At 35.9% G+C, this 25,220-nt stretch overlaps 1 protein-coding gene across 1 annotated transcript in view; it reads left to right on the top strand.

Moving 5' to 3' along the window:
• ABCA13 (ATP binding cassette subfamily A member 13) overlaps positions 1-25,220 on the top strand; it is a 170,371-nt gene that overhangs the window by 90,957 nt on the left and 54,194 nt on the right. Inside the window, exons 36-41 of the mRNA XM_054640684.2 lie at positions 8,360-8,606; positions 9,544-9,633; positions 10,215-10,287; positions 11,811-11,929; positions 12,880-12,967; positions 19,305-19,413. Coding sequence (XP_054496659.2) covers positions 8,360-8,606; positions 9,544-9,633; positions 10,215-10,287; positions 11,811-11,929; positions 12,880-12,967; positions 19,305-19,413 — 726 coding nt within the window. The remainder of the gene's footprint in view (positions 1-8,359; positions 8,607-9,543; positions 9,634-10,214; positions 10,288-11,810; positions 11,930-12,879; positions 12,968-19,304; positions 19,414-25,220) is intronic.

Below are 25,220 nucleotides of genomic sequence, written 5' to 3' on the forward strand. Positions count from 1 at the left end.
CCAACTAGGATGAAGAGATATAAATTATGGCAAAGTGGGAAAAAACCATAAAAATTGATCAAAAGGGATTGTTTTAGGCATCACAAATGTAGAAACAGTTGAAACCCTCTATTTATGAATTATTGTAACAGTGCATTCGGTAGTGTGTCCTCCTTTTCCACCAGGCCCAGACTAGCTTAGGTGGCCATTCACCAGATTAGCTTGGCTGTCAGTGTACCAACTGTATTTGGCTCTCCACAGCATCTGTAGGATGATGGATAGGAAGACACCATTGTTTCCCATTTCTTTATGCTCGTGAACTGTCTGTGGTCTTATGGCTCGAGAAGGTAAAGAAACAGAGTATTCTGCGCTAGAAAACTAATTCCCTTCATTAAAAGTAATGACAGTGCTTTTATAACCTGGAAGTGTTACATTCCCAAATAAATGTATGCTCAGTCAAGTTTCTGCTATGGCTACATCCCTGCCCATTTCCACACTAGTAAAAACAACAAGGGGTGTTTTGACACAAGCTCACACTTGAGCAGCAACAAAAAACAACAACACAAGGGTGTTGTTTTTTCCTAGGTTTTTCCTAGTGGAAGCTATTGTTTATTGTATGAGCCACGGTGCCTTGGAAACCCAATCTGAAGTCATGCCCTGTTGTTCCAGACACCCTACAGACTAATAGTAAGAATAAAAAACCCAGGTCCTTACCACCTCTGACAGCTTGCAGTCTAGTTTTAAGACTGAATGCAATGAGTAGATAAAAGAGAAAAATAGGTTTGAGAAGGCATGAGTATAAAGCAGGTCCACAGCAGAGGTCTCAGATCATTGTTTTTCTGACTGTTTTATTTATTTGCTAAATTTATTTGCTAAACGCCATTTGGACGTTCTTGCTTCCTCAAATTTACATTTAGAGTGTGGTTGTGATGCACATCTGTTTTAACGTTTTTATCTACTACCCCACATGTGATACATGGTGTGGCACTTTTAGAAGATTTTCTGCTATTTAATATGAGTGATGATAAGGCTTAATTTTTTTTTTGGCATTGATATGAGATTGAATATTCTTGCATTAAATAGAGGGTTAAAACAGTCAGGAAATTCTGTAGGTATATATTAGTTGTGTATTAATTAAAGAGGCTGGCTTACCTTCTTTCTGTCTTGAATGGGCATTTCAGATACTTAAATTCATATTTCATAAGATAGAATTATAATATTGACTATAAGTAGTTGTGATTGTGAACATATAAAGGAAGGGAAAACTAGAATCTAATTTTTAGTTTTAATCTATTTTGTATAATTGTGAAGAAATATTTTCCTTGCATTCAGTGGTGCTCATCTCTTTATCTATTGTTCATACCTCTAATATGCTCTAACTCTGAGAAAATGCAAGTTCTTGAAATTAAAGGATGATATTCATAATGTAAATGAGGGTATGCTATGCCGGGAGACAAAATAAAGACCTTGACTTGTACTCTTTTTTACACTTAAAGTGTGTTCTGACTATTTTGTAGATCTTTGCAGCAGCATAGTGTGATGGTGGTTGGATGTTGAAAAAGTAGATTCAGGTAGGGATTCTGATCAAATTCACCTAGTAAACTCTACAAAAGTTGGAGAGTTTGGGGGACAGGTATAGTAATTTGCTGCATTTAATGAGCTCTTGAGAATCTAGGTGATGTACTCTATTCAGGTTATTTTGAGAGCTATCTAGTTGTGTATCCTAATGTATTCTCTTCAATTAGGTTATTCAGTACTCAAAAATTAGTCCTAATTTTAATTATTTCCCAGTCTGCTAGCTACCTATCCAGAAACTCTTCCATGGTAGGGTTAAGGTCCAAGATGAGTAGAGTATTTTAGATTGGTGCTTGAAGTGGGTCATATTTCTTGTGAAACTTCAAGCTGAAAATTCCTTTTTTTAACAATTCCTGCTCTCCCAACAAAATAATAAAAAAAGAGTGGAGCTCATGTTTTGGTTAACAAATATACAGAATCAGAATCACAGAATCACTTAGGTAGGAAAAGACCTCTGAGATCATGAAATCCAACCCATGACCTAACACCACCATATCAATTAGACCATGGCTCTGAGTGCCACATCCAGTCTTTTCTTAAACACCTCCAGGGCAGTCACTCCACAACCTCCTTGGGCAGCCCATTCCAATGTTGCATCACACTTTTTGTGAAGAAATTCTTCCTAAAGTCCAACCTAAACCTCCCCTAGTGCAGCTTAAGACTCCTCTTGTCCTGTCACTGGTTTCTTGGGAGAAGAGATTGACCCCAACCTGGTTACACCCCCCTTTAACAGAGTTGTAGAGAATGATAAGGTCCCCCCTGAGCCTCCTTTTCTGCAGGTTAAGCAACCCCAGATCCCTCAGACACTTTGCATAAGACTTGTGCTCCAGGCCCTTCATCAGATTCATTATCCTTCTTTGGACATGTATTTTCCATTGCCACTTAATTATGTGCCTTATGTTATTTGTACAATGTGTTTACACCCTGTGACATACCTGGATGAAAATCTTGGCTGCAGAGTGATGTCCAGGATCAAATGCTCTTGCTTAGATACACCTCTGTCACTGCTTCAATAACAATGCAGCAAATCGGAGTAAAGAAAATTATTTTATGGATGAAGGCTTTTTGCTCTCTAACACCTGGATGTTTTAACTTTTCATTTGCACAAACTCACTTTACACTTCTGTCTTTCCTTTAACTAGTGAAAGTCAGATATATCTCCTCTCTGTGTCAAGTGTGAGGGTACTGTAAAGCCTTTCTCCCTCTGAGATTTAAGTGCAATTGTATCCTACCAGTTCTTCCCCCCCTTACACATTGCTGGGAGTAGATAATTCCTATTCTTCTTAGGTCTGATTTTAGGATATATTTCTTTTAAATACAATGACAAATTGGAAAGGACTTTGCTGCATTCTTTCCCTAAGCTTTTTGTGTACAAATGAACTTTTGTTCATACCCCTTATTCAAGGATATAAAAACTAATAAAGAGATTAACGAGGCACCTTTATGAGTTTGCTAGTAGTTTTTCTAGGGGCAGGTTTTTAGATTATGAGATTTGGGTATTGGAGTTTCTTCAGTGAGAGTATACAGCACATTTTTCTGGTTATGCTGGTTCTTGATTTTTCAATAGGATTCAGATGTGTTGTTCAAGCTATCCTTTCACTGGTCTTCAGTGTGATAAAATATTAAGTGTGTCAGATCTTGAGCAAGAATATCATCTTAGATAAAGGAAGGAAATTGTCTAATCAGTCAACTGTCTGGCTTGAGGAAAAGGGCTTGGGAGATCTGAGTTGTGAAGGGAGTTCTTTACAAGGTTGGGGAGCGACAGACACCAATTCCTTGGCTTTAAAACATGTTAATTCTACTGATGAACTCTTCAGGCCTATGCAGAATAGTATTTTGGGATCTGGCACTCAGAATGGAAAGCTAAATTTTTACTTTAAACCCTACATGTTTTGCCTTCAAAAATGTTACTTAATTGGATTAATCAATACGTATGGAGCAGGGAGAAACTCTCAGACAGGAAGTTCTTAAGATGGAAACAATTTGAATCAATGTTTTAGAAGAAATATTCACAATGCCTAAAATTAAAAATAGCCTGAGGGGAGGAATAGGAGGATTTATATCTAAAAATGCCCAAGGGAACTTCTCTTGTGACATTCCCCCCCAAAATAAATATTTTTCTGATCAGCTTCGGATAGAGACAACTCATTATTCTATTGGATATAAGCAAGAATCAGTCATTGTATGAAACACAGACTAGATGCATTCCCTTTGTACTTTACACCATGAAAGTGCCTTTTATTCACATTCCCCACATGAAAATTTGTCTTCAAAATCCTCCTGGAAACAAAATCAATACAATAATATTTTGTTATAATGAGTAAAAAAATGTGCAAGAAGAGGAAGGACATTTTTATATCTTCTAATGGGAGGCTGTGCACAGATTGGTGGGCTAGCACTGACTCTGGTGTGGGCTGAAATGCAGAGTGATGTCAGTTCACTTGCTCAGCTTAGAACTACTTGTTGGCAAAAAACTTCTGATAAACCAATAAATATGTGCAGCCTCCGAATGCAACCAGTTTCATGTGAGCTAGCTCACCTGTTTTGCCAGGATATTGCAGCTCCAAGTATTACCTTCCCAAAATCTGGACCTCCTCTAAATGACTTGCCTAAATTCCAAAGTTACAGAAGTAGAATTGAAAATGTATGCTCCTGGCTGTTAGTTTATCTATTGCATAGCCCATCTTTCCTTCTGCACTATGAAAAAACATTAGAATTACATTGTTTTCTAGAAGTGAAAAATACAGGAGAAAAGGATCATTTAATATCAAGTTAGAGACTTTTATAATAATTGTTTCTGCTCCTAATTCTAGAGTAGTCTGTAGGCAAGGCTTTAGACAATTTTTGTTTCTGGATTTTAGGCCTTATTCTGTTTCCCTGTACCTCATATTAACCTATATATATTGGACAGTAGCATCAGTCTTGTCTATAATACAAAGGAGAGTCTGGATGAATTGGGAAGTACAAGTTAATTGTGAGCATAATTGCACTTCTGGTGGATAATTGCAATTGTAAGTCAAGCAAGACAGCTTCTAACACTTGGGTCAGGTTTTTAATTCTGTGATCTAAATTATTAATGAGGATATTTTCATAAGATTTCTGCATAAAAATTGACTTCATAACAGAGAGGTCAGCTGGTCTTGTCTTGTAGCCTTTATCATTTTCAGTGATAATCAGAAGCTGTTTTCCCATAAATGTATGCTGTTTTTATGCATCCTGACATACATACCAGATGTAGGTGGTGAATTACTTAGAAGATTTATGAAGCAAAAATTAAAACTGTAGGTTCTAGTTGAAAGAGTGATTTAATACCTTGGGAATCTCGCAAGCCATATTGAGTCTATTATGGAAAGCCCAATGCAGGCTACTATTCACAGTGTGGCTGCCATCTGATGAAGTGGTATGATGCATAAAGAAAACAAGTTGACCAGTACAGGCATATATAATAATAACATATAAATCAGGAATGTTTCCACATCTGATAGACAGCTGCATTGAACACATTATATCTTGAGACTGATACAGTGTCAATATAAGAGGATTTGAGACAAGCAGCAAGGTTGATTAGGAGTATAAAGATTTTTAAAAGAGGAGAGTGAAAGGATGGGATTATTTATGCAGAAAATGGATTGAAAACTTCTATAACCTGTCTCCTAAAGAAAGATTTAAGAGCCCATCCAGTATCATCAAATGGAAAAAATTCAAAACAAGTATACAGGAATTTCGTTTTGTGCCTGAGACACAAAGAAATGACGAAATTCAAGGTTGCAAAGATGGAAATTTAAGATAATTCAGAAAGGTATTTGGCACCCTTTTCAATTCAAATTTTAAACAATAAACATATGAGGTTTTAGAAAAGATAAATCTCTTTAAAGTGCCTCAGTTAAATAGTCAAACATATACTTCCACTTATAATGGTTTATTGCATCTTCTTGTGGTGTGTCTTGGCTCATTGGCATTATGAATATTGAGTAAGAGTCAGGATATTGGACAAAATGGACAATTATTTATATTCAGGGTGACAGTTTCCGTTCCTTTGGCAATCTGAATTAAGTTGTTATAATTTATCTCCGCTCTGTTTGTCAAGAAAAAAAGAATGGTTGACAGCTCTGATTTCCCTTTCTGTCCCCAGAAAGTAGATGTCATTGTTGCCTTTTAGAGATTCAAAGGGTCAAATATATTGAAGACTCTTTCATTCACATATCATGGTAATGAGGTCTGGGACTACAGAAAATATCAAATTCTGTGCTTATATTCTGGCATTTCACTACTTAGGTGAATGAGAGATGGAACACTTTACAATTTCAGAGATGTTAAGCTGGAAGCACTTACTGGGTGTGTTTTAGTCTAAAAACACTCTTACCTTGAAAATTTTTCTGCCTCTGAGTGTCTCAATTTCTGTGTTGTACCAACTATTGGGAGTCTTATGACTTATCTTATGATATTATGATATTATCTTACCATGATAATATGAAGAACTTAATACATTCCTAAGAAGTTTCCTTCAAAAAAAATTCTTCTTAACAAGAGTGTCTCCTCCTACTCCAATTTAAGGAACAAAAAATTCCAAGCCTAAAATGTAACCCTTCTTGATCAGAGCACTTGAAAGTTGAATCAGAATCTGAATTCAGAAGGTACTTTTTCTCTCCACAGGTTCAAAACCTTAATTCCATTTGTGTTAACTGTCAAATTATCAAGCTATGGCTGATTAGAATGTCTTAAAGAAAGAATTTCTGCTCAATGGGATTTTCTGGGAAAAAAAGATATAAAATTCAGTTGTGGAGCTAAAGTAACAAATACTGGAGTTTCCCCCCTTGCCCTCCCCCCAAAATAACCCCCAAATTAATTAATTATAGTCTGTTAAAATCAGAGAATATTAATGTTGAGAATGCAGGTCAAGCAGGTCAAGAGCAAGTTACTTAGTGCCATGTCCAGGCCAGTCTTGAGCTTTGATTGTTTTCTTCACAGTGAAATTTCTTTTTCTGATTTATGATATCAGAATTTTCCAAGTACCAGCTGGTGCCTGTGTAGCTTGTCCTTACCCTGAGCAGAGATTTTGCTCCCTTATATCACTAGGGTTCTTAGATGCTGCAGAGAGTTGCTCCTGCTGCCAGGAGTTTCTCCTTGTCCCCAGTGCCTTACAGAAAAATCATTCCAAACAGGGTGGATGCCCTCCAGGTGCAGGTATGCACACATGTCTGTGTTAAAAGGTACTGTTAGCCAGTGTTTTGCTCATCTTTGCCCCCAAGGGACATCCCAGCTAATCACCTGCTCCTCAGTTGGATCAGTATCCCTGTTCCCAGCCTACAGGATGGTACCTGTCAGTCCAGCCAGTGGGCCTTGTCCTCCACAGCCCATACAACTGTGGGACATCATATCACAGGCTTTGTTAAATCAAAATAAACAGCACACTCTGCTCACTTCATTCACCAAACCAGTCCTGTATTCATGATGAGTCTCAAGTGACACAGTTCAAACGTATCAAGTTTATTCCCGGTCATTACTTGTTTTTCATATCCTGGGAGTAATTTTCTGGAGAATTTGACATGTGACCTTCCCAGACACTGAGGGTGATTAACCTGTATTTACCTGGAGTAATGAGTGCAGAATTTTAGCTGTTTGTTCAATGACCACAGTCAGAAGTTTGGCTTATTATCTGATTAATTTTTCTCCCTCTTTGCCTCACTTCTTGGCTAAAAATACTGTTAGAACAATGCAAAGGGTCTGGGATTAAAATTCTGTTAACTCAGAAAAAAAACTGTTCTAAGGACAATTAATTTGAGGTTACTTGAGAACTTGCATACACGTAACTGTTTAAACATGGAATGTGGAAATCCTGGTTAGAATCCTGTCAATAAGCAGAAGGGAAGGTAATAAAGAGGCAAACCAGAAGTGTTGATAAAATATAGCATGACTTTGAGCACTGTAATAAACAGGCTATTCAGTCTTGCTACGGTACAAATACCCGTGGTGGTAAATCTGTCAGACGCTCTGCTATGCTGTTATGAAGTAAGGAGGTTGAAGGACATTTAACTGGGGAAGGCCACAGGCAAGAGGGTTTGATAAGAGCCTGCACATACCTAGAAGGCATTAGGGGCTAAAATGGAGGCAGAGTGATTGGTGTGATTCACAAGTGTCTGACAGAGAATGATCAAATAAAATTAAGGGAGGGTCTATCGGGAAAGTGATTGAATAAGCTGTGGACACACTCCCATGTGAATCTGAAGGACAGCCCATGAGCTCTGAAAACTGAATTGACGAACAAATATGATAATTTTATCAGTCCCATATGAGCAAGGAAATGAAGGGAATGCTTTTATGAGAATCCATGTGCTTATCAACTGTGATGCTCTGAAGAGGATCCATTGAAATTTCTGTGGAAAAGTTGCCCTTGATTCCAGTCAAGGTAGATCAAGACATTAGTGTGAATACAGGCCATGTTTGTCGGAGTAATTTGTCCAGGGTCAAAGGTGACAATCCACAAGGAATGGTCGAACCAGTGCAGGATCACAGGGAGTACCTAGGGAAAATAGTATTCAGTAAACCATTACCTGTGCATGGGAACCTATAGAGATGTGTTAACTGAATATCTGTTTTCCATCATAGGAAGAGTTAATTAGTTAATAGCTTATGCTTGGAAGTGATGTGGTATGGGGTTGCACTATTCCATTCAGGAGAGCATGCTACGCTTGTGTAGTTTGATTTTATTAGAGTTAAAACACTGTCACGTTCTACATTTGACAGCATAACGTGAAAGTTTGGTTTTCCTTGTTTGTCAAGGGGTTGTTTTCTTTGTCTCACTTAGGTATTTCACTTGTGGGAGCCTCGAGTGTGCGTGGAGCCCGCCTTGCTCTCACACAGATTGTTGCCCTTGTGATGAGGAGGTTTCACCACACAAGGCGAGACTGGAGAGGAAGCCTGTCAAATGTTCTGCTGCCCGTCCTCTTTGTTGCACTGGCAATGGCTTTGTTTAGTGTGAAGCCACTGGCTATCGATTATCCTTCTCTCCAGCTGACACCAAGACTTTATGGCAATGCAGAATCCTTCTTTAGGTAAAGGGCTCATCCATCATCATCAAAATCCAGGGCTCTGGGACCTTTACCCTTGAGCTCTCCTATTGTAAAGACCTTCTTGTATTCTAGAAAGAATGATAGGTTACTTTTTACAATAGTTATGTGGTGGGTTTTTTAGATGTTTAGTACACTTGTATAGATTATTGTAAGTGAAAGATAAAATTAGAAAAGCTTTGTGTGAAGGATTTTCTGGAGGAAAGGGCAAAGACTTTGGAGAAGATTGAACTCAAATCAATACTAGCCATGACCATTTATATGTAAATGAACAAGCGTATTTAAACAAGCCTTTGCATGCTTCATTTTAAAAAAATTGCTTAGGTCTGAAGTTATTTTCTTGAAACAATCCTTGGGTTTGAAAATACCACACAGTATTTACAAAGCCTGCTGCTCTTCTTACTCAACCTAATTTCTATATGTTCAGCTTCGAAACCAACTAGATTATTTGTTTATTTATTTATATTTAATGTGCAGTATCAATAGAATCAATCAATATAGAGTGCTAATCACGTATATAGGTGCAAATATACAGATGAAGATAGCAAGATGCTGTTTGAATTTATAGATATAATATAAATTTATTTTATAAGCATAAAAACACTTTAGCAATGCCAATAGTTAGAAATGCATGACTATAAGGAGAAGGATGCCCATGGGTAGATGTTGAGATTTGTTTAGCCATAATCGTAATGAACTTTCTTTACATGTTCACATAGAGTGAACAGTTCTCATTTTGAAATGAGATTATTGTGGTATGTTTCCTATGCATGGATTTTATAGTCCTTTAATTTCTTGGAAAATACATAGGACCTTGAGACTGAAGGCTAATAGAGCCAGCCATATTAACAAGTTTTATTTATTTTCTTTTTTTTTTTCTTTCCCCTTCACTCCTTATACCCCTATGGTCCTCTTTGAACAGCACTGAAGATGATAACCTAGGAAAACTTTCTCAGGTTCTGCTGGGATATTTCTCTGACTGGGACCACAGATGCATACATTCACAACATGGGTAATTGTAACTAATGTAACTATTTCCTTAATTTAAATATCGAATATTTCATTTTTTTTTCTTTCTGTGTAATGGATTATCTTAGCCTTTTTTTGGCAGCATGGAGTTAGTGACAAATCATTTCTGATAAAGGAGCTGGCATAGAGGTGAAGAACAAAGTAGGCTTTACTGTTAAAGGTCTGATCCATACATCTTAAAAGTCAGTGGCACTTTTCCGATTAATTTCAGGATGATTTTGATCAAGCCTGGTGTCCATATGAAGGATGAATAGACAGTAAAGAAAATACTTGTTAGGAAGCATTCTAGATTTCCAAATTCAGGAATGAAGTGGTGACAATGCTTTAATAATTGCTGCAAATATGAGACATGAAGCTCATTTGACGCCTATATAAATATTTTTAATAAATCAACTTCGATAAAAGTGAGTAAAATTTGTATCACTCCTGACACAGCTGCTGCTGTGATCAAATGCTAAGAAGGTGTTAGCATGCCTGGTCTCATTACTCTCTGGACTTCTTCTCTTAAGTGACATATCCCTCTCATTTCCTAGTTATAATTTTTATTACATTTATTCCTATTAGAAAAAATAATTCATGCTGGCAGACAGAATCTATGTCACCTCAGGATTCATGCAGATGTCTGTCTGAACAAGAGGTATGTAATTTTTTATTTACTTACATATGTAAAAAATGTATGTGTGTATATTTCTTCTAATTCCTTGGCTGCTGTTTTTGAAGGGCTGGTGAAAGTCATGAGGAAATAAATCCTCACAGGTCTGACTTTTTTATGATTGGAGGTTTACTTCTCTTTCACCTAATGAAATTGTGCACAATTTTCTTGTTTATATATATATGAAAATATATGTGCACTAGAAATGGCTATAGATTGATCTGAAATAACAGGATCAGAGACAGCTGAACTATTTTCAGCAAATGCAACTTACTTTAAATATGTTATAGGACTCTGATTAAGTAAAACCTCCATGTAAAACAAGGTTAAAACATAACACTTCCATAACATCTGGAAGACTACCTACTTTCAGAGGGAAGGGTGGGTGAACCTAGCTTGTAGAACCCACCAGGGAATTTACACATGAATGAGATTTAATTGTTAGAGTTTGCTTGTGGTTTGGATTTTGGATTTCAAAATACAACAGGCTTCAAGAAATGAAGGATTTTGAAAAACATAATGAATTTCTGACCTTCTTAACAAATTATTTTTCCTGCTGACTTGCTCTAAGTTGAGTAATAAACAAAAATATGAAGCTGTGTCTGCGGTGACAAATGTATTTCCCCAAAAAGGAATATCCTACAAAAAGTTTCTTTTATTTATAAGAAACTTTATAAGAATAACAGTTGCATATGAAATATAGCAATGCCGTTTTGGGAAATATTGAAGGAGGAAACTTATTTTTTACTTTTCTGGATGAGGAAGAAGTTTGCCTCTAATACTCAAGAGACTTAAATACAAATGGGAACTTTCACAGTGGGAGGTCTGTTAACCATGAAAACTGAAAGTCACTTGACAGTGGAGGCAGAACTTTCTGTGAGCTATGTAAGAGCAATGTTTGAGAGTGAATTTTTATTTTTTTGTAGATTTGAGATGTCCAGCATTAAAATTTTTCAGTTGATTGGCATACAGTACTTTGTAAAACTTCTGAGATAATTGAGTATGATATCTGTCACCTTTTCTTTGGTTGTGAGAATGTCCCACTGAATCATTAGAAGACATCTTCCTTTATTCTTCTCTTCAGCTCATCAATGAAATTTTTAGAAGCTTATAACATTAATTAGAATTTTGCTTTCATCTCATATTTATGTGGTGCCTATTTTGTGTTTATTCTCAGGAAAAACAAATAAAAAGCAGTCTTGCCTTTTTCAATGCTGTAAACATTCCTAAGCTTATATACAAGTTTTGATGTTTTCAAAACAAGCTGACTGACAGGGCTGCAAGAGAAATCAAAGGGATTTCTAATGTGTAGGTGGCACAATCATTTGAGTTGCCTTATAAACATAAAAATATTCATAATTTATTGAAAATATGTTAAAGCTGGGAAAGGCAAATAGAGTTAAAAAGAAATGCTATGAAATCTACACCAAAATCCAAAAATAAGGCTAAATGTAGTGCCACTGCTTTTAAAAAGTGCTTTACTTACTTTATGTGTACTTTTTTTTCAGATGTGCCCAGCTTTCAATACCTCTGCTCCCTATGTGAAGAACAAGAAAGGACATATTTTGTATAATCTTTCAGGGTTCCCTGTGGAAGAGTATTTAGTGAGGTCTTCCAACAAAACAAGGTAACCTTAGAATGTCTAGCTTTTGTTTATCCTTTGTGTATAAACCCTACAGTCCTTCCTGATCCAAAGCATAGACATTTGTCACTGAGAATATAAAGGGTCATTGTCTTTATCTGGTGATTGTTATCAAGGTGTAGAGTTAGGCTGCAATTCAAGGTAACATGAAACACCCTCAATGGTCACATCTCAGAACTTCCTCCAGCAGCTGCATGATGATCACCTCTAGGCATACTCTGGAGTTTCTTCCAGGTAGTGAGTTATTTCAGCATCTCAGAGATGCATATCTAAACCAGGTGAACAAAATAATTTCCATTCCTCAGAGACTCAATCAAACAGAGGTGGACATGCTCCAATTAATATTTTCTTTGAAGTAAAAAGGGCTGGTGTGCCCCTGGCAATACTTCATATTCTGTGATATCTGCAACAGAGGTTATCTGCTGTATTTTGAAGTTTATTTATATGCCTTTACAACTCAACCTCTGCTGATAATGTAAGTGGAAATATTAGATCATGTATGATTTTATTGAGGTGAAGAAAGTGTTAGCCATTTATATATTAAAAGAAGGTGCATCTGATTTGATATAAATAGAGGTAAGCATCTTTGGATGAAAGATTTGAGCTAGTATATGAATGATGTAGGCAGAAATAAAGCTGTTTAAGATGCTTCTCACTTGTTCACAACCCTTCCTGCTGCTCAAAGATTTCAGCTTTCAGAAAGAAAAAATTCTTATCTAAGGGAATACCTTTGCTAGAAAAAACCCAATAATATTCACCTGATTAAAAACTGCATTGTCCCTCTTCTTTTTAAAAAGGAAGTCATTTGTGAGGGGTGAAGTTTTACTTTCAGTTGAAAAATAAAACATTACTGCAGGTATCTCAACTTTACCCTTGCAAGAAAACTGCAGAGCTTAAGGCAGATAACTTTTTGTTACTTTAATTTCTACTATCAGATATGGTGGTTGGTCTTTTGGAGGGATGAAAACATTTGAACTTCAAGATAAAAAATTGAATAACACCAAATCTCTGCCTCTGGCTAAGGTAAGAGTTGCAAGTATGTGTGCACATCTGTATGTATGTATGTATTGATTACCTTTTCATCCTTCCAAAATCATAGCACTTAGCAAATAAAAAATCATTTCATGAAATCCTTGCACTTGAATAATTGGGAAAAAATCCTTTGTCTTTTATCATCTAACTCTGCTCATAATCCTTGAAATAATCTCCTGCGTTTGATAAACTGTTTTAAATGAGTCAAACTATATACTTTTTTTTCTCCCAGTGAATTCATTTTAAAATCTAAGCTTAAAACTTGCTTTTAGATAGTCAGCCAAATAATATTATTTTGTATTCTGCAAAAAGCCAATGTCAGAATTGGCCAAAGTGCATTGAACACCACAGTAATGGGTTGCTGTTGATGCTTTTCATGCCTACAAGGGATACTTTACTTTGCTTCATTTCTCTTACCACCCTCCCCCTAAGAGTAAAGACATCTTCCAGGAGCAGCTCCTTCTGCATAACAAACATACTATTCTTTTCTCAAAAGAACCTTTCTAAAATGTTCCAAGGGAAATAAAATCTCCTGCATTGGTAAGTGCGTGTTAGCCTCCAGGTCTCATCCCAAGTTTTCACAATATGGAGATACTGTACCTCTCATGGCCACTGCATACCAAAAGGCCCTAAGGAAAAACCCATTATTTCAATTGTGCTTAGAATAATCCTTCTTTGATTTTTGGGATTCATTCAAATGTAGATGCATTACAAGTAGAAGAGGAGCAGTCTTGGAGAAGTACTGATGCATATCAGTTGGAGGTCACTGTCTTTGAATTTGAGGCAAAAAAGATTTCTTAAGAGGAAGCTGTGCATTTTCCAGATTCTAAATTAGGATATGAAAGAAAGATGTTTCTGACTTTAAATATTTTAATGTAAATATAGATTTTATTTGGTCTTTAAAAAAAAGGAAAACAAGGAACAGCATAAGTAAGCTCCATACCAAAATCCATTTTGAGACAAAGTGTAAAGAAAAAATACAGATTTTTCTCCAGTCCAATGTAATTTCATGCTTAGTTTTGCAAAATAACTTCCTGTTTCTCATGTTTTTTTCCATATAATTTTTTAGAAATCTTCCTATTTTATATACAAATCTGAGCATATACAGATTTTCATTTTGGTAATTTGTAATCTCTCTTTTAGTCCCAGATATTTTATAGGTTTGAACTCCAGTTCCATCATTCCTTCATGAGAAACCTGAAAGTTTTCAGCAATATTTTTTTTTTCTGACTTCCAATTTTTCCTGTGTATCTTTAATCATTTTAGATTCTTGTTTTGACATGCTTGCACAGTGGTTCTTTTTTTTAGTGTGTTTGGTATAGAGCACCACCTGCCATCAGGACAGGGATAAATTATAGTTATATTCTTAGTGAGTAAACTTCATATTTCAGACCCAAAGCAAATAGTGGAGTAAATTTATAAAGGGCACTGTGTTATCTAAAGCATCTCCGGGAAATGTCTTTCAAGGGATGCAATGTCAAGTTATTGCATTAACCTTTCAGTAACTAATGACCAGATTTTTACTTTGACCTTTCAGGTCTGTTCATGAGACAGCGAATGTACCATTTACATAGCCTGGTATGAAAGAAAATGAGGAATTTGCATTTGAAGAGAATTACTGTATGATTCACTTAATTTTAGAAAATTTCTGAATCTTTATACATTCTTTTCCAGTGCTTGAAAAGCCAACAATTTTTCTTGTTCAAATTAAAAATATTTATTTAGTAACCATTTTACTGTACCTAATCATACTGTGCTGTATATATTACATATATGGTATATTGCATGCACATGAAGTATATATGCATATAAGAGAGAGAATATATCTGTGGCATGACAAATAGGGCTGATTAGAAACATTGATTATTGGCATTCATTGGTGATCAGTGCTAGCTAGCAAAAGCACAATTTCTCAATTTTTTTGTATTTTCCTGACTGTATATTTTTTGGCTTCCTTTGGTAATATGGCCAAAAAATTGTTCCACAATAGCTTCAGAGTTGCTGTTTTTTATAGCATAATGAAATATAGGAAGAACATGTGGTAATTTAAAATACTGCCGAAAGGCAAATTATTCTGTTCACATGTCATTTGGAAGAGTATATTTTTCCAATCCCAAAGGCTGGGACTTGAGGCTTTACAGTACAGTTATTGTATAAGTGTCCAGAGGAAAAAATTACATCTTTCTTGTTTAATATCAGTCATTAATCTGGTCCAGCAATGCTGAGGGACTTCTCTGCTCCTTCTCATCCTTTTTTCTTGATAGGCATATGTTAGCTGAAATGTAAGTCTAGCTTTATTCTGGAATATTAATGGCAAGTAAAAGATTATGTAATAATGTAAAACATGTCTTCATAGAACTTCAATCTGATGTGGTGAGGGGTTGTTTTTTTCCTTGGGAAAGAATTTTCCTAACTATGAATAAAGTAAAAATTAATTATATTGATGTATATGGTTTTCTATTCCTCAGCTCTTTTCTGCCCTCTGTAAATAATTACCTGTGTGGCACAAAAGAAATATGAAAGATGTTTCAGCTAGAGCTAGTACATTTCCTCTTATTATATTTTACCTTTGCTAATAATTTTGAATAAGAAACAAGTCTTTAGAAAAAAGACCTTAAATATAACTTCTGGTGAAATGAACAACCTTAAATGTCTCTTTTTCCTGTTTATAATAAATTAAATATCCATTTGGTTATTTCCTCATGATTTGATTCAGTTACATAATGCAGCTTGGAGGATAATTCCAATTAACATGTTGGATATTGAAATATATTGTTACACACAATGCTCTATTGTGGTATTCATTTCAATACTGGTTGCATTAATTTATTTCAAAGGTGCTCTCTGAACATTTGCGGGTTTTCCCTTGCCTAAATTAAATGAGGATGTGTTGTCAGAATTTTGCTTTGTTTTTTTTTTTTTTAATTGCCTTTTTTTTTTTCCAATGCAACAGACACACTTGCAGAGGAGTTTCATTATGTATGTATGTAAAACTTTCTATTCTGAGAAAACATTTGAAAACATTATAGAATTGGAGATGGGTGCATGGGGCTGAGAAAAAGACAGGTTACCCTTGATCACTTGCTTCTTTTTGTCCTGATTGCTACTTGCACAGGAGGCGCTGCAATGCAAAGATTTTCAGTTTTCCTCATGAATCTTAGGATTTCTTTCACTACCTTTTGTTAAAGACTGCGCTTGTTGATTAATGAATGGGGGATTTAGTTTGTGGAATAATTTGTGGGAATTGAACTGGAGAAGAACAAAGGAATTTCATGACTTTGCAAAGAGGAGAAGACGTTAGGTTTTGTTATTTTTTCTTTTCTTAAATGTTGGGACATAGGGGTTTGAGACATTTGAGTACCATGTGCCATTACATTACATGGCACATGGAAGATATCCAGGGGATCAGGCACAGCCTATGTGGATTTATGAAAGGCAGGTCCTGCGTGACCAATCTGCCCTTCTATGACAAAGTGACCTGCTTACCAGATGAGGGAAAGGCTGTGGATTTTGTCTATCCAGATTTCAGTAAAGCATTTGACACTGTCTCCTACAGCATGCTCCTTCTAAAACTGGTTTCTTGTGGCTTGGATAGCTGACTCTTATGGCTAAAAAACTGAGTATATGGCTGGGCAAGAGAGTTATGGTGCTACATGCTCTTGGTGGCTGGTCACTAGCTGTGTTCCCCAGGGCTCTGTTTTGGGGCTGGTCCTACTTAACATCCTTGTGGATGATCTGGATGTGGGGATTGAGTGCACCCTCAGTAAATATGCAGATGACACTAAGCTGTATGGGGGTGGGTGTTGATCTGCTTGAAGGTAGGAATGCTTTTCAGAAAGACTTGGACAGACTCAGTCATTGGATGGAGGACAACTGCATGAGGTTCCATAAGGTGAAATGCTGTGTCCAGAACTTGTGTTCCAGCAGCCCCATGCAGTGTTACAGGCAGGGGAAGAAGTGGCTTGAGAGCTTTTTGGCAGAAAAGGGATCTGAGGGTCCTGGTTGACCACCAGCTGAATATGAGCCAATGTGTGCCCAGGTAGTGACATCTTGGCCTACAGGATGAGGGTAGCCTAGCCAGCAGGACCAGGGCAGCGATTTTCACCTTATATTGAGCATTGCTGAGGTGGTACCTCAAGTACTGTGCTCAGTTCTGGGCAGCTCACTTGAAAATAACACTGAGGTGCTGAAGTGTATCCAAAGAAGGGCAGCAAGGCTTGTGGAAGGGTCTAGAGAACATGTCTCATGAGTAATGGCTGAGGGAGATGGGTTTGTTTTGTCTTGAGAACAAGAAGCTCAGGGAGCACCTCATTCCTCTATACAACTCCTTGAAGGAAGGCTGTAGTGAGGTAGTGGCTGGTCTCTTCTGCTGTACCTGCAGAGAGAACAAGAGAAAACTGTCTTGAGCTGAAACAGGTGAGATTTAGATTAGATATTGGGAAAAAAAAATATGGGGGTCAGGAATTGGAATAGTTTTCCCAGGGAGTTGGGAGTCATCTCTGGAGGTGTTTAAGTGTTTGGATCTGATGCTGGATGATGTTGTTTAGTGTTCTAGGAGTTACAGTGGTAGTACTGGGTTATGTTAAAGGTCTCTTCCAACCTTGATGATTTGATGATGCTGTTGAGATTTCAAGCAGTTTGGAATACCACATAAGAGTATAAAATATGAAAGATAATGCAGACAAACATAATGGCAGATCAAAGCTGTTAATTTTTTACAAAATGGCTAACAGAGCTTGTGGCAAAGATTAAATGGTGAGAGAAGAAATGACAGTGGACCTCAGAGTGGTACTTGGAATTATGATCTAGGATAGATGGGAAGAAATAAAACAGACTCAGAGTACTGTTAACCTCACCTCACAAAAATGTGGAGATTCAAACAAGTAGGTAGTCAGGAGAACTAATCAGAAGAAAATTATTAAGAGAGGGAAACAGAATTGAAGGTAAGGCAGCCTACACTGGGAAATATAGAGGAGAATGTGTCAGAAAAAACAGTCAGAGTCTGGAACTAGGGTCCAAGTAAGGATTGTAGTTGGATAGCATAAGAAAAAAGAAAAAAAAAAGGCAGAAACATCTGCAAGTAAATGAGAACAGCATCAAGGAATGATAAGAGAATCTTTAGAGAAGTTCCTAAGATGTAACTGCATAGGTGGCAATTCTAGAAATGATGAAATTAAGAAAACTGATGTCTTAGGAGTGTTAAGACAAAAAAGATGTATATTAAACCCTGTTCACTTTGCATTATTATTCAGAGTACAGAGAGACAATGAGAATTGCCCTACCCATGATGTACAAAATACAGAGTACAAACAGTTGATATCAAAGACAGAAAGGTCAGGAGTTTTTCAACTGTTTAAAAAAAAGGGGAGAGGAAAGGGTGCTATGATGTGAGAAATGGTTAGTAATCAAATGGTTTTAAATGTCACTGAGACTGAAAATAAACATCCATAATAATTTGACTTCATTTTCATTATGTATAATATATATTCTAAGGCACTATGATTAACAGTAATGGGTGATAAGAATCAGTTTCTAACTACAGAGGAAACTCAAACCTCAGTATATTTGGTTTTGGGACATATCAAGTCCTCAGCAATGGTTTTAGCAAGTAGAAGTGTGGACTAAGAGCACTTTATCAAGTCAGGATGATCTGCATGATCTGAAGATAAATTGTATGTTACAACAGAAGTGTTTCCCTGTGTTCCTCAGAGAGACTGGCTTGTCTTGCCTGCCTTAAGGTTTGTCAGCATCAATTTCCTCCATGTTTAACAAGCCACTGATACAAAGTGAGCAGCTTTGTCTATGGAACAGCTTCATACCTTGTAAACAGTGCTTCCTTGATTCTTTCTTTCACCCTCTTTCTAGAATATTCTGTTCCTAGATACTTTATGCTGTGTGTCATATGTAGGTATTATTTAGAAAAGTCTCTTTGGAATTTCAATGATTCTTCCAATTTGAGCAATAGTTTTGCTCATCTTTTTGCATTTTTAATCAAACTGGCAGGTGTTATTTTCACATTTTTATCCCTCTATTTCTTCAACCACATGTGTGTAAAGGAAGGGAGACATAGTGTTCCATTAAGTCAGAGAATCTCAATTTAGTAATAAACATATGTGTACAGCTCCAACAATAGAAAACTGCTGCATGCTGTTGAAAGACTTATGCAAATCAACCAATTCTGTTCTGCCTGGTTGACTTTCTTCTATAAATAAATGTCATAACAAAAGAATTAGATATCCTTCATGCAATTTTTAAAGGTATGTGAACTTTCAGATCAGCATGCAGATTGAACTAATTTTTGATTGACATTTTCCATTCTTTCTTCCAGGTGTGGTATAACCAAAAAGGTTTCCATTCACTGCCATCCTACTTAAATGAACTCAATAACTTCATTCTGTGGCTGAATTTACCTTCTAATGTGGATTGGAGACAGTATGGTAATAGGTTTTTTTTTGTATATATTTGTATGTTTTGGAAAGTAGTTTTTAAATAAACTATAATAATTTTAAGTATGAAAATTTTTGGTTTACAGTAGGATTTCAGGGTTCAATTTCTCTGGAGGACTGTAAAATGAAAATTTTACAAAGTTTTTGTGGAGAATATAGTACACAGTAAGGTAAAATTTGAATTTAAAGCTCAACATGTCATGTGAGTTCCTTACAAAGACATTCCTGTGGAATAAGTAAGTGTAAATTGGTTTGGGATGTCAGTCCCTCTGAATCTGCTGCTAGGGCTTACTGAAATGGCATGACTAAGGCACAACAGACTATGGATTTATAATTTCTTTGGCACTTTGCTATATCTCCTTATATAAATATCCAGCGTAAATCCAGATTAGCCTGTAAATTCACAGACCAATGTGATGTTTCACATCATTCTGTTACTCAAGGAACAGGAAAGGCTACTGTATATTATTATTGTACAAAACAAAAGAGCAATTAATATATCTGGCATATGAATTCTCTGATTCAGATATCCTGAACTTTATAAAAAATTGTTAAAGTAAAAATTCTATGAACTGACATCTATAAAAATGACTGCTGCCAAAGACTCAGCTGTTAACACAGATGATGTGGGTGTGGAAATCTAGTTTGAAGTCTGGGCTTGATTAACTTCACAAATTCATGTTAGTTTCTATTCATTCTAGTTCCTTTCATTCTTAAAAATTCTGTTAAATAGGAATTTGGTTTAGGGAAACTTAAAAAGAACTTTTGACCAATTTTTAGGAGTTCTTGTAAAATTAGGATGGTTTTCTGTAGTGGAAAAAAGATTTTAAGTGTTTTTAAATGAAGAAAGAAGACGAAATCAATGAAAATGGGGAAGGAGTCCTGAGAATCTAAAATCAGAGATTCATTAAAAAAACTTTGTGGCATGTCCAAGAAAAAAGAGTAATGTCTTGCTTTCATGATGGCTGGGCTTTCATTTTTCTAAATGAATTATGAGAATGGATCAAAGGTAATATGTTTACACAGAAAATTTGAATGGAATGAAATCAGATATTTTAATGAAAATTTTTGATAGAAATCAATTTTTAATCAACTTTCCCTGCACTTCATGAGTCTTACTGATGCTAGCTTTTTTTCTATACCATTAGATATCTCATTTTGGAACTTAAATGTTTGTGTACCCTTACTTTTATATCTATCATGGAGAATCAGGGTTTGCTGTCCTGCTTACACTCAGAGAAAATGATAACTTTCCCAAAGATTTGTGGGAATGATTTATTTTTTGGTATTTCATGACACAGAAACACAGCAAGAACAACAGCGCTTAAGAAATGCAAGTCTGGTACCGACAGTACAAGTGTGGGTTCATTGTATAATCTTGTGGCAGAATGTGTTAGCTGCCTGCAAAGAGCTTTCTTAAGCTCTACTTAAGAACTAGAAAGCAATTTATTTTTTTTTTTCATCTATTGGAGAAGTGCAATAAAGATGGACTGTTCATGCTCTGGAGGCATAATGTGGAGGGAGGTGTGACAGAAATCTTGGGAAGATAGGTCAAGTTGCCTACCTAGATGTCTGTATATATATATATTTGTTTTTGTACTCATGTTTGTGTGCGAACACACATGTATATGTTTGTGGAGACCAATATATATGTGTATTTTATTTCTAAAAACCAGTTTTCCAGTGCTGTATGGACCATCTGAACTCGGTTCACTTTGATGTTTAACTTTCTCTTATTTAAGGATACTGTTCTAACAGAGAAGAACTATTCATATGCTTTTGTTATTCAAATTATTATATGCAGTCCTGTAAGTCAGCAGTCAGAAGACCACTAACTGTGCTCCAAGACTGAAATCTATTCTTTTTGATTTTTTTTTTCCTTCTTCCAAACTCTGTTTATTGGCAAGGTCAGTTCTAGAATATTGTTGGAAATTGCTATGAGGAAGTTTGTTAAGATGCTGCAGACATGGCTTTGTAGTTCTGCTTCGCATTAATGACATGTTATTTCACAGAACAACATTTTCCTGTCAACAGAATGCTTCTACATTACTTTTAAGTGATATAAAAATAATTTGGTGCTTTAAAAGGGACTGTAAGGACAAAGTCCTTTCTTCCTTCACCAAAAAAATCATATTGCTTTACAGAAAGAAGCTTACTACAATAGAGCATTGCCGTGGATGTAAACAATAGCAGCAATATGATATTGAAACAACATTGAGCGAGGTCAACAAGATCAACCACTTGTTTAAGTGCTCGTTCAAAAGCTAAGAAACACTTTCACTTTGCAGGGATATCCTGTGTGTATTTCTTGAACATGAACCCAGTAGGAGTTCTCCCAAGATCTTTGGAGGAGGGAAGAGCCATTACAGACCACATACTGAGTTCTACCTGCTTTGCCCACAAGGACAGATCCAGTAACTTTTAATGGAGATCAGTGGCACTAGTCCAAGCTTGTGAAAGGTTTTGATAAAAAGGAGCTGAACAGGAGGCTAATTGCTTTTGTCTAATGTATTTTCTGCAGTCATGAGGATACAGAGAATATAGACTTATGATTTGATATGAAAGTTTGAAGGAAAAAATTTTACCCAAGAGCATAGAGGACATATGCTGCCTTGCACTGGTTTATATCTCCAGGGATTTATATCTGTTCAAAAAGCTTTGAAAAAAATTATTACTTTTTGTTCTGTCAGTCCAAGTTACTGAGTCCTCAGCATGCAGCAGCAGGAAATGATATCTATTTCGTGATTAAAAAAATCAGTCCTTTTTGCTATTGTGTAATCTGATCTTCAAATACTTTCTCTGCAAGTATAGAGATTTCTCCTCACCCCTGTCTCTTAACAATTCGGGATTATTGGTAAATTTCTCTGTGAGGATGCTTGGAAAGTTACAATGTTTGTTTCTTGTAATTTTCATGTAAATAGTGATGTGTCTGTTGAAGAAAATGTGTGTGCCCAGCTGGAGGTGCCCGTAACTAGATGGAGCAACAGAAATTGGCCCAATCAGTTTATGTCAGTTTAGTGTAGTAAATGGATCAGATGTCTCTTTTGGAACAGCAGTTCAGTGATACTTCTTGTATAAAAATATGTCATTTTCTCTATCATGTGGATATTCACCCCTACTTTCATCATCATGTAAGTCTTTGATCCCATTGTGGGAAAAAATCATCTGTCTCAACTGTGGAAGAAATCAAATGCATTCTGTTTCCTAGAGGGTTATAAATTTAGGGACAGATGATAAAAATGAATATGTTAATAAATAGTTTTAAAAAAAATTAGTAAAACTCTTCAACAATGAAAGTAAATATGCTGGATTTTTGTCCAAACCCTTTACCTCTGACTGTTATTAAAGCTTATATGAATGATGTTTTCTAATCTTTTTCTGAAATGCTGCATTCTTGCAACTAAGTATTGCAATTGTGAGCAAATAAAAATGCCTTAATGAAGTAAGAAGAATAAAAAACTAAAAGGCAATAGTTTTTGATTAAGCTTAAGATAGAAATTTTGATCAAGTAAAAATGTTATTTTTTACACCTAATTGTATAATATTGAGTCAGAATGGGGTTATTATGCTGGAGTATAGGAGAAGGACTATAATCTCACTCTTAGGGTAAGGCTATATAAAGAAAAAAAGGAATAGTTATTGATTATAATTTTGACTATAAAGCCGAGCGGTCAAAAAAGTTCATACATCATTGTTCAAAGAACAAAAATGTCTCAGTGTAGAAGGGCCTTTTGCAATTCAGCTGCCCCATCTTAGGATTCATACTGAAGTCATTGATTTTTTAAAAAAGCTTTCATACTAGGATTCATTATTGCTTTCATGTAGCATCCTCATTTATTTCAGATTCAATTCCTCAAAAGAGAAGAAGGGATCAAGCGAATCATTTTCAGCTGAATTTTGGTGGAAAGTGGCTGTATAGTTTCCTGAATGCTTTGCAAATTATAACTTTAAACCCTATTACAAAGGAAACTGTGAAATGGCCTTTGGATGGAGCATTCTTAACCATATCTAGTTAGTGGGGGAAACTAAAATAGAAATCATTAATGATGGTGCTGCCTGTGAAATTCAACATATAAATTGTAATTTTCAGATATATAGATATATATATATATATATCTATATACTACCTCAATTTTTCTAATACATAATATTTAATCTGAAATAAAATGTCTTGCATAAGGAAAGCTAGATTGGTCTTCTATTCAAGTCTGCCACAATCATGATATTTAGAATCAGTAGCACAGATCTAAGCTGATCTATGTACACAAGATTCAGCTTGACGTAACAGACAGTTTACAAAGGAGTGCCAAGAGACACACCCAAAATACAGTGCAGAACCAGAAAATACACCTAAGGACAACTCTGACTAATCTACAGTGATGGCATACAATCTTGAAGACGTTTAGGGTTTTTTCATCTAGATTTCTCCAAGTGATACTGAAAAAGTATTGCTGGGTTCATATCACTTTCCTCATTTTTACTGAAAAACCACAGATTTTGAAGTCTATTTATGTAGAAAGTTGCACCCAAGTGGGATGGACTTGACTACCAATATCTTCTGTTCTTTATCATGTACAGTATGGAAACATCCAACTCTAAAGTTATGCCAAATTGTGCATGTCTTTATTTTCTGACAGAGGGCCAGCGGGTGAGGATGTGAGGTAAAAGATCTGGAGCACTTTCTCTTGAAGGCACAGATTGAAGACTATTAGTAAGATGTTGGTACAGGGGAAGGTGCCCTGAGTTGTGCAGCTCCTGAATTGCAACAGGGCAGGATGCAGAATGTTCACAGCAAGATTGTCTAATGTGAACTCATTTTCCTTTTTCCTGTGAGCATTCCTATCCAGAATGAAGTATAGTATTTTATTGTACAAAATGTTACAATCCTTCTAATATTTTATGAAGAATTTATTTCATTAGGTTAGGAATGTCTTTTTAACAAATTAGAATCTAAAATTTGTTTAATCAAGAACAATGTATGGAAAGGAGGAGGATTGTTCCACCTGGAAGGGAGAATATAAAAGGGAAATCATAGAGAAGCTGAAGGGGGTACAATGAATAGTTTACTGCTTCTTCTACTATTAAACATGTAGCATGGGGCTCCTAGTGTCATTTTTAAAGTAAATACACTCTCCTGCCTAGGTCCCAGCTATGCTACTCCTGAAATTTATTTAAACTGTAAAATTCTGACTACTTCCCATCTCTTTTTTCCATAGTAATGTGACTTGCAGGACTGATAAAAATGCCCTTGTTCTCAGTTGTATAAAAAACAAAGTCTTTCATCAAGCAATACAAGAGATGACAACTGGGCCGTTTAAATTAATGAAAGACAAAAATGAGGAAAAAAGAAAAAGACACACCAAAAATATAGTTAACTATGGGCAAAACAACAGAGAAAAGAAAGAAAGAGAAGCTTCACAGCTGAAAAAAAGCTGAGAAAATATATTCCCGTTCCTGAATTGCTTTTGCTTGGTATTGGAAAAGTTGGAATGTATGCCTGTTACAATTTTTCACCTCTGCCCATAAAAAAGCCTAAGTGATCACTGTAAAAAGAATGTGACCAACTGCATGCTGAGGACATAGATGAAGGATGTTTTAGGATGATAAAGAAAGTTTTTGTTGTGATTAAGTCAGGAGAATATAATGGCAATCTGCAGCTGTGGAAGTAATGATTTTTATACTGAGAAATTTATGAAAAGGAGCAGACAGACTAAGTGGTGAATCATATCATATTTGGTGTTATTGCCTGGCTTGCTTTTCCCTAGTGAATACTGATATGGTAAAATTTTCCCTGAGGG

This window comes from Agelaius phoeniceus, chromosome 1 (genome assembly GCF_051311805.1).
Source record: "Agelaius phoeniceus isolate bAgePho1 chromosome 1, bAgePho1.hap1, whole genome shotgun sequence".
NCBI classification, from domain to species: Eukaryota; Metazoa; Chordata; class Aves; order Passeriformes; family Icteridae; genus Agelaius; species Agelaius phoeniceus.